Source organism: Phalaenopsis equestris, unplaced genomic scaffold (genome assembly GCF_001263595.1).
Source record: "Phalaenopsis equestris unplaced genomic scaffold, ASM126359v1 Scaffold000516, whole genome shotgun sequence".
In the NCBI taxonomy this organism is placed as follows: Eukaryota; Viridiplantae; Streptophyta; class Magnoliopsida; order Asparagales; family Orchidaceae; genus Phalaenopsis; species Phalaenopsis equestris.
In genome coordinates, this window is record NW_018164956.1 from 443,453 (window position 1) to 454,573 (window position 11,121).

At 32.9% G+C, this 11,121-nt stretch overlaps 1 protein-coding gene across 1 annotated transcript in view; it reads right to left on the reverse strand.

The window, feature by feature from the left end:
- The window catches only part of LOC110028598 (probable serine incorporator), a 15,762-nt gene extending 7,378 nt beyond the window's left edge, over positions 1 to 8,384 (reverse strand). Inside the window, exons 1-2 of the mRNA XM_020730509.1 lie at positions 8,123 to 8,384; positions 146 to 385 (exon numbers count right to left, since the gene is read on the reverse strand). Of these exons, the coding sequence (XP_020586168.1) occupies positions 146 to 385; positions 8,123 to 8,306 (424 nt within the window). The 5' untranslated portion in view covers positions 8,307 to 8,384. The remainder of the gene's footprint in view (positions 1 to 145; positions 386 to 8,122) is intronic.
- Between the last annotated feature and the right edge of the window lie 2,737 nt (positions 8,385 to 11,121).

An 11,121-nucleotide genomic window follows, 5' to 3' on the forward strand; every position in this document is an offset into this window, starting at 1 on the left:
TTTTATATATATATCCAAGAAAGCTAAGGAACCAGTCAAAATAATATTTCAGCATTCACGCGTAACAATAACAAATCTCAAAATCAGAAGAAACAACAATATTAATTGGACAACAAACTATTCATTCATTGCCAAAATAAGTTACCATAAATTGTAATGACCACATTTGGGAGGAAGAACATAAGAACAATGAGCACTGCCCAGACAACAATTTTAATAACCCATCCACCATGGTGCCATGAAACACGTTTGTCATTCTGATCCTTGACCCCAATCATAGTCAAGGCAAACAAAATAAAAAACAAGAAATTTCCCAAACTGACACGGAGAACTGCATTGGTCTGAAACCATTCTTTTGGCGGAGTGTTGGTGAAAGTATTTATCCCTGCAAAATCCAGCAAAATAACAATTTTAACAATAAAAAAAAAGAACTCATATGAGATAATAGACGATAAAAAAAAAACCATTCAATGTGCCATAGGCAAAAGAAGAATATGGTAAAATATAACAATATATTTAGGTTAGTAAATTTCCGTAAAAGTAAAGACCAACTGTCAGTAAACAGCAAAACATAAGAGCAACAAATGAAACCTTAAAAACGAAAACAATTTTTTTCTGTAAAGGAAAATTCTTGGCATAAAGATGGACGAAGAATAGTTAAAAACAGCTTGTTCTTGAATCCAGCCAACTAGCCATTTGATGAAGCTTCTAGGCACTGCTTGCATGGTATCAACTTAAGAGTCATTTGATTTTAATGCAAAAACAAGCTCCTAACAGCTCGGTATAAAACAAGGAATAATCAACTAAAAAGGCTAGCTCCCCAAAGATTTTGAGCATATTTACTTATAAAAGACCTGAAGCTTCTCCATTAAAACCTAGCCACAAGCTTTCTCTCCACAGAATAATATTTGGTTTCAAGAACAAAATAACTTTCAGACATTGAAGAACTGACGCTCTTCCTCTAAAGTTTAATCTATCAGATGATGTTTTCAAGATAGTGGAACTCGAATTTAAATTAATGATTGTTTCTTCTAAACTGGATATCATTATCAAATCGTAACAACTAACTTTCTGTGGTGGTTGGGGGAAAAGCTGGTAAAGAAAAGAAAGTTTCCTGAACAGATTATTCATGTTCTTGGTAAATACATTGCAAAGTAAATACAGTAGATTTGATATCATTTACTTTGAACCAAACAGACATATAAGATAAGTAGGTAGGACTAAGACAGCAATAGGGTCAAATAAAATAGATTTTAAAGCAGTAAGCATAGTATAATTCAAATTCATCCTCAAAGGGAAGATTAAATTTGACAAAAAATAAAAAATAAAAGGATGATTTACATGCCTACCACTCAATTCTTACATATTTATATATCTTACACCTAAACTTCAATTTTTACATACATCCCACCTTACCTAAGCTTGACAAGGTGTATAACACTTTTTCAGATTAAAAAAGGTGGTATTTGTGATGTGATATGAAAGAATTGGGAGGTATAAATGTAAGAAGCAAAGTTTAGGTGTTAGATATGTAAATACATAGGAATTGAGTGGCATGTATGTAAATGCCCCAAAATAAAAAATATGTTACCAATAAAGAGGTACACTCCAAATAGTATTGGTTTATGTTGAACTAGCGTTGGACAAGGAAACACCTCTAACATGCCCCAAATGTCCAATAGTCTAATGAATAGAAATCATGTCTATTATATTTTTGTTTATCATTAGAGTCAAGTATAACTGAGACATACATTGGGCCACGATGATAATAAGTTGAGTTATTTCTAGACAAGCAAGCTTTGCTTACGTCATCTTTCAATGATGAAATGAAAGTTGCTATTGAAGAGGACATTGATGTGACTGTAGTGCAAAGTGTGTTGACTCAATTACCGATACATCTTAGTGTTCATATTTTTTCGAGTTAATTTGAAGATTGCATACTATTTTTTTAAGCTTTTGTCAATAGATAGTATACTGTTGATATTGACAAAATCATGTAAATGAATAATACTAATGTTGGTGCTTTGTTGACGATTAAATACACCAGAAAAAAAATTAAATGTAATTGAAATTAAACCAATGCTAATTTTTCTCTAATTTATTATTGATACATAAATATTATAAATCATTGTATGATATTTCTTCCATAGAAGATAAAGACACTAGGTGTTTTAATTATGTTTTATATAAATAATTTTTTAAAGAAAATATCATTTCAAGGCATGTCATGTCCTACTTGTATGGTTATCATGTATCTTTGTCATAGTATTTCATAGTCTCTTTGTTATTCTGATATTTTATCATAGTGTCTCTTAGATGAATGTTAGTTCTTAGATAGTTTTTAACTTTCTTAGTGCTCTTGATTTTGATAAAAAAAGAGCACATTGAAAATTTGATTTGTAGAAATTAATTTAACATGCTAATTTTATCTGTTTTCAATTTCATAAAAAAATTATAGAATAATGTTAATCATTTCATAATCAAGTGATTTTTAAACTATATTTGTGATTGTTCTCATCGATAGATTTTTCTTTGCATAAAACATATTATGCCTACACTACCTGCAAAAGAAAACCCTCCTCATATAAAGCAATAATTTTAGAGGGATGAAATCCCTAAAAAGATGAAATTGTTATATAGGTATCATATCTAATAGATGATTAATTAGGCCATCTATAATCACATTTTGGATATCATATAAGAGAAATATCAAAAGGGCTAAAGCAATTGAAATTTCAATAGTCTAATCTCTTAATTAAGATTGCCAATAGTGTTGATTTTTATATCACTATGTTACAATTGAAGATCCAATCCACAATTGAAGACGAAACGACGATCAAAAACCAGTTGATCAAGAGGAGGCTAAAAATTTGAGCCATTAGAAGGTTATTGATAAAACAGTAAAATTAGGATAAATTTTGAATATTAAACTTAACTTGAATTTTTTTTACTTAATAGAGCTACTTCTAGAAGGGAAAGCTTACCAAACTTTTATAATTAGTTTAGAAAGGCTAAAGATTATTTAATTTTGCATTATAATTGTGTATAAATAAGCTTGATTCAAAATCAATCATTCTCCCGTAGACTTTTTTTCACTCTCTCTTTCTCTCTCTCTGGTACTCACTCTCCCCAACCCCCCCCCCCCCCCCCCCCTCTAGGGCTTACTACTTTGATTGTTGCGGTCTTTCAAACCATCCAGGAATAAATACAGCAAGAGTTACTTGTTTTCTAGTGTTGATATAATTCTTAGTGGTTGCATGGATTTAATACAGCAAAAGTAATTTGTTGTCCAGCGCCAAAAACAATTCATGGTGGCTGAATACAATAAACCAGAAAAGGGAAACATCAAAGGACATGTTTGACACAAGAAGTTCAGATTTGATGTTCGATGCAACAAAAAGAGCAATTTTCATAGAGAAAATAGAAAGAAATGTCGTCCACAACAAAAAGGAGGCACTAAGGAATGCCTAAATTTATCCCTCTTAAACTTTTAACGTGGACTTGGGTCATCTCTAGAGCTTCTAGCAAAAAAAAAAAAAAAACCTAAACCTCTTGCTATCCCTCTTAAACTTTTAATGTGGACTTGGGCCATAGCATTAAGAAGGTAGGATCAAATCATTAGCGAACAGTAATGGCACCAATACCAAGATTCATCCAATATTCACATTACAACATCAATCCAAACAACATTTTTTGACACAGATGGAAGTCCTTTCAAAACTTTCCAACAACAAAGTCATAAAATTATAACTTCAAAAATGATATCCACTCAAATGAATTGTCACTAGAAGGACAATTAGGCTCCTCCTAATGGTATGCAATATTCTTGACCAGAAATGTAGATTCACTATGAAACAATCTTCCTTCAATAATTACTGATGAATACAAAAGACTCTCGCAAAAAATATTCTTCTAGCATGAGAACATGAAATTTTTATGGTCCGCTCCATTCAAGCATGCCAAAACAGCACATGGGAGGTTACCAAATCAATCCAATCCAATCGAAGCATCAGCTTTCACTATATTTGCAATCATATAAATGCAACACTTCATCCATTCCCCAAAAATAATAAAAAAGGGAAATTTACATACCTAAGCATACGATTCTTATGTATTTACATATCTCACACCTAAACTTCATATTTACATATATAACAATCTGCCACTTTAAACCTATGCATGAAAAGGTGCATCTCACTTTTACGAAGTGGTAATAGTGCTATTTTTTATGTGAAATTAAAGCTTTGAGTTCTATGTGTGTAAATATTAAAACTTACGTGTGAGCTCTGTAAATACATTAGAATTGTGTGCAATGTATGTAATGCCCCTAAACAAATAGCGCCAACATTTGACAGCAGACAAATCATAGGCAAAGGATACCCTGAATATAAACTAAAAGATATGCAAATGTTTAATTATTTCCATGCGTTCCTGTTTCTGCTTCACAATCTTATCACACGCAAAAGCAGAGAATGACATATGAAAGGGGATTTCAACTGGAATTTACAATAACCACCTGCAAACTATTCTAATAAATGACGTTTTTGGGGTCTCATACCATGTTATCACACTAGAAATTATATAGATACTTGAAATTTGTGCACACTAAGAAGGTGAACATGAAAAATTAGGTCTGAATATTCCCAAAGAGAATATTATGTTGTGTTGGGCGTAAGTCTAGGAACCTGCTTATGCCAAAGATCCTAAGACAATTTCCAAAGGTACTTGAAATTTGTGCACACTAAGAAGGTGAACATGAGAAATAAGATCTGAATATTCCGAAAGAGAATATTATGTTGTGTTAGGCGCAAAGCATGGAAACTAGTGATGCCAAAGATCCTAAGACAATTTCCAAAGCCGTGGCTCATACATCATGTCCAGTCAACTGTCGATGAGTAGACTGGTGAACTGATTTTAATACACAAGAAAAGTTAAGGAGTAGACTACATGAGTGCTTGCAATGATACGATTAGGCTATAGTACACAGATGCATTTAGAACTTCATGAATATTGTTAATGGATGTTTGTATGAGTGCTTGCAAAAAATTATGCAGAAATGTAGTATTCTCGACTCCTGATATTTATACGGGGGAGAAACTTTGAAAGCCGTTGGAATTAGGCAGTGAAAGAAATTTAGGGAATCGTGGGTCTCAGGGGGGGCTATTGATAACAGTTATGTTAGGCGAAACCTAACTTTTATCGATAGTTTATATAAACTTTAGGGTAGGATGATGACCTATGATGAAAAAATATGAAACTAATTGAACCTTATACATTAAACAAGTAACGTTATTATGATATAATCTTTATAAAATGAATGAAACTGCTTATGAACATGTTTTTATATACTTATAATTTTATGCTCCCAACTTGATCGTTATACTACAGTTGATTTTTTTATACTACATGTACCCGCTCCCTTCTCATGTTTTCCAATTATGTCAGTACGTTATGATTGTATGCAGCCATGTATAGTTTTATACGGATGCACATTGTGTCTTTTCCATGTAAAAAATCTTACGTTAGCCCTGATTATTTATCTGAGTTCGTTGTTGCTCATTCTTCATTGTTGCCTTATAGGTAAAGGTAATGAACACCTAGACAAGTAGCCAGTTTTGTCTTTGTATAGCTTTTTTCCTGTTAGTTTTGGGAGCTTTGTAAATATGATTTGAGTAAGTATTTTTATTGTTTTGAATTTAACAGTTTTGTACAGTTTTCATGTTTTAGATGATTTAATTTTCATGCTTCTAAATATGTAATTGAAATGCAATGTACCACGTACGTGCGGCGATCCAGTTAGATAAATTTATCACTCACTGTGTTCTTATTATAAAAGTCAGAATGAATGCTAGTGAGAATTAATCTGACCAAGTTGTCAGTCTATCGCAACTCAGCCAACCATGCCATTTGGGGTGTGACAAATCTGATTCAATATACTCAAGTGCATGACACTTGAAACACTTCATGGCTAAGACAAATTTGGGAACGCTCATCGTCTTCACTCATTCTCCACTCAGAACTAGTTTCTCCTCAAGTGGAGTCAACTTGGATGCTCTATCAGGTGTGTTATTCCTGTTTGATCTTGAGGTTGAAATCTGCCTGTAAGGCGTGACGGTTATCTGGTGATGTTGTCTCTTTCCTATTGAAGTTATGGTTTGAACATCATGAATGTAATGAACTAGTAGGTACTGGTGTTGTATTCCTCGCTTCATCTTAAAACATGTAGTAATTTTCCTCTTCACTTCTAGTTGTTGAAAAATTTTCACGTTAGCCCACCACTGAGATGCACTCTTCCTTAACTTGTTGGTCACTAGTTTCACCATTCCATCTGGTGGAACATCCTAGCACTCAGATACATTCCAACGTCCAGAGTCACTCGATAAACTAGTATGAGTTTATGTAACCGTCAAAAAATGGTAAATCCACTTTTACTTCAAAATCTTGGCTTTTTCAATATTTTATGTAAAATGTCCATGGTTTGGTCCCGATCGCAAGACCCGGGTGCTTGATACATGCAAAAATGGGATAGCAAATCTCTATACGCAGGCGCTCCTGCGTCACATTCACCTATAACAGATCAAGGTGTGTGTGTTCCCTTTCTTAGTTGTGGAACTCTTATGGGTGTGTAATGTATTTTTTTGGGGTTTTTTTAGTGGATTCCACCTATCAAAAAACCTTGTACCTTTTATTTTGATGAAAAAAAATTACGTATGAGTTTTTTTAAAATAGATAGACATATATATATATATATATATATATATATACCCTCCTTGCTCCATGATGTTAAAATTCATAGAAGGCCTTGATAAATCAATAATAAAAAACTGTGAGAAGCAGTAAGCACTCTAAAGAAGTGGTTTTTATAAAATCACTTGCCATTTATGTAGAAACAATTCACTAGTTCTGCATATTATTAGGGAGATTTACATACATGCCACATGATTAGACTGTATTTACATATAAAATGCCTAAACTTTGATATTTACTTATATAACACTTTGCGACAATCACTTTAAACATACACATGAAAAGGTATGTTTCACTTTAAAAGGATTAATAAGAGTGATATTTTTAATGTGATGTTAAAGATTTGAGTGTTATATAAGTAACAAAGTTTAAGCGTTAAATATGTAAATGCATGTGAATTGTGTGGTATGCCTGCAAACCCTCCAATTATTATGACCATACTGGCATAACAAGTATAATGTATTTTTTACCAATACCAATGTGGCAGGGACCACCATTTGCATTTTGTTGTTGATTGGAAGGGAAATGTGTTATGAAATGTTAAGCAAATTTGTTTTATTAAGGGCTGAAAACAAGTGCAACGCAAACAAATGGTCCTATCAATATCACTTTAATACAACAGCAAACATTTCTAGCCATAGAAGAGGTAGCTTTTTGGTTTTGACAAAAGGTGTAACCAAAGGCACTAAGTCAAGCTAGAGAATCAAAAGCGACAATAAAGATTCGACTTCAACAGTAATAACAGCATTTAAATACTTCAATAGTTCATAATACATAGACAAACAGGATAATGATAGCACGGAATAGCCAGACTGGGGACTAACATTTCAGCAGGTAGTTTGTATCAGAAGTGCATGCATCATTAGAAAACAGAGCTGATAAGTGACGATCTAAGCATAAAAATTCATCAAGTAAATCAGAATCCTATAAAAACAAGAGCCAGTACAGCCAATCAATCACTAAGAATTCAAAATTATGGCACACGTCCCAAAGAAGATTATGAACATACGGGTAGAGAATGAAGTCCAGGCATCCATTTTGCTTCCCGGCGAATGTAACGATAGTAGAATGAAATGATGAATACAGGAATTGGGCAAACTAACAAGCAGAAAACCGAATCACTAAATCGGTAAGCAGAACCCAAAAATACAACACAAGTATTATTTTTTTCATCTCCTAAACAGCTGATTAGAAACGATCTAGCATAGTAGAGGGAGGAAGATGATAAATCGAAAAAAATTACCCAGACATCAAATCAACTATTTGACAAAATTGAAACCCGTTCAATTCCCAAACAACCAATTCGAAACGAAGAATAGGTATGAAAAGAAAAAGAGAGAAGAGAGAGAGCAGAGAGAGAGGCGGAAAGACTGACATGGTATTTTCTCGAGCAGAGGGGCAGCCACCTCTCGGAGTATCCAGGAGATGACGAGGGAGAGAGCAAAAAGTCCGCAATATGCGATCCTCGCCGAACGGCGCGAGATACCCGCCGCCGCCGACGTGCAGAGACCGCACGTGCAGCTCGCGCAGCACGAAGCCAGACAAGATGCCGCCCACATCTCCGATAGCAGGTAGCCGAAAGGCGAATCGAAAAACGGAAGCAGGTAGTTTTTAGGGAACTGCTGAGATCTACGATGTCGTGGTGAACCTACTTTTTTAAAATGAGGGGATTTGCATACGGAGAATATCATAATAAAAATAAAATTATTATTATTATTAAAAATAAAATATATGTTTTCATATATAAATTTAACATCAAGATGCTATGTATATTTTGGTGCTATGTATATTTTGGTGCTATGTATATATGAAAATATATGCCTGATATATGTAAATAAATATGAATTGAGTATTACCTATGTAAATTATTCTTGAAAGTATTCTCAACAACACCAATGGTAACAACAGATCTGGTATATGTCTATAGTGTTGATGATTGCTTTTAATGATTGTATATTAGCTTCAACACTAGTATTTATGGTTTCTGTTATTGACCTCATTTTTAGGTCAATGGCCTTAAGCTCAAAATTATCATTATCTCTTGCTAAAGATATTGTATGACTCGAAACTGCATTTTGAAAGTTGATGATGTTCATTGTTGTATTTAAAGACCATGCAAACAAATTTGATGACCTTTTGAAATAATTTTTACCTGAAATCTTTCGATTCAAAATTTTCATGCATGAATATTGCTCATGAAACCCTAAAGTTAGCGTACTTCTGCACAGGTCAATCTGGTGATAAAAATTATATCTTATAAGTTGCATACTCCTCGTAATCATATGTGAAGGGCATGAAAACTAGTCTGGTGGTCACTGAACACCATTTTGCATAAATTGTGCATTTATAATTTTTGTGCGAGAAAATTAGTCCCACATAAAAGTTTTTCAACGAGTTTTTTTCTTTTTTTAAGTTGACTTCTCCATTGCAAACCTTTCAAACGAGCCATCCCTATCCCATATCCGACTTCATTTATGGCCCTTTTGAGCCGACGATTATTTAGAGGGAGAAAATGACAAACAAGAGAGAAAAAAAATAATTTGGTCATAACTACTTCGGAACAACTTCAAATCAAGTTTGAACTCAAAATTATTTTAAATATTAAAATACACATTTTGGTCTTATAAATTTCATTAAAATTCTCAGCTCAAAAACTTTTTTTAGCTCTCCAAAGGTTTGAGCCCACTTTGACCGAGAATATCTCACTAAGAAACTTTATTCAATCAAAATCATTTGTACCACTGGATGCCTCATATTTTTCTCTCCCATATGTGTCTAAGTTGACTTTTGTTCATAACTTACACCCAACCCATTTCTGAACACCGACCAAAAATGACCAGCCACTTCAAATGGTTATAACTTGAGCTAGAGATCTCTTTTTTTTAAAATCGCTTGAACCATTGGATTTCTTGATTTCGTCCTCTTTTAAATGACATAAAATTTTATTTTTCAATACTTGTCATAAATGCCTTAAGCGCATTATTAAAATTTTTAAAAAATAGCCCTCCATGCCCTTTTGATCTCCACACTTCATTCTACTTTCTTTTTTTATTTCCTCTTAAAACTTTCTTGAGTTCCTTTCCTTAATCCTTTGTCGAATTCACTCCCTCCCTTATTGGAAAGAATTGAAGCCCAAATTCCCTTTTTCCAATTAGATTTTCCCCCAATTTCGAAAATCCTCCTCCCTTAAGTCCTTGGCCGAAACCCATCAGACTCCATCTTCTAATTTTCGAAATCCTCTCCCTCTTGGAATAAAAAATCCTCTCTCCTGGCTGAAGCCCATTTTCTCTCCACCAAATCGAGGAGATTAAGACGCCAATCAAGGTTCAATGTAAAGGAAAGGTTCAAAACAAAGGCAAGGATCAAGGGAAGGAATTCATAGGTAGAAAGGTAAAACTTCTCACTTGTCTCTTTTTAATGTTTTCATTCAATCTTTGAGTCCTCCCATGTGTTTGCATAAAGCTTAAGATTCAACACTTTTTTTTTTGAAATATCTCATGTTTCCTTCACAATCTCATATCATGCTTTCAAAGTTGACCACACACTTTAAAGTTCTCTTATGAGCTGGCTTTATGTTATAATTTAAAAACCATGCAAAAATAATTTTTCACCATGCCTTTCAAATTCTTTTTTATAAGATCTTTATAACTTTTATGCTCTATGATAATTCCATGTATGTCTCATGATTGAAGTTAGGGCTTTCGCAAATACCATGTTCTTTGATGTCATCTTCATACATGTTATATGTAAATTTTTAGGACTTTTCATGTTTATGTGTTTTGTTTCATCTATGTTATATCTTACATATCAAACCATAAAACTTCTCATGCTTATGTACTTTATTTAATTATGTTACATCTTACATGTCAAACCATAAGGCTTCTCATGTTTAGTGCTCTATTTAGTAATTAACATGTTCCTCTTTCCTAATCTGCCAAAACCAAAATACATGTCTCCTTAAATCATCAAAACTAAGGGCCTAAGCCCATGAACACACTTAAATCGAGCCTAAACCCTCTTAATTCACCCTTAACTAAAAATTTCTTGGCTTAATTAACTTTTCATTCTTTAATTTCTCCTAAACCAAAACCTCATCCCTCTTAATCATCCTTGACAAAAAACTAAGCTCCCTAATTAGATTACTAGTGACTAAATGCAACCTAAATTAATCTGATTAATTCATAATTATTTAATTAAATAATTAAATCACTCAATTAACCTACTAATTAATTAATTAACTCATTAAAATATTAATCAATCTACTAATACATTAATTAATCCATCAAAATATTTGCTAACATAATTAATTAATTAATTAATTAATTAACTAATAAATACAGTAATCAACTCACTAATTAATTAATCAACTCACTA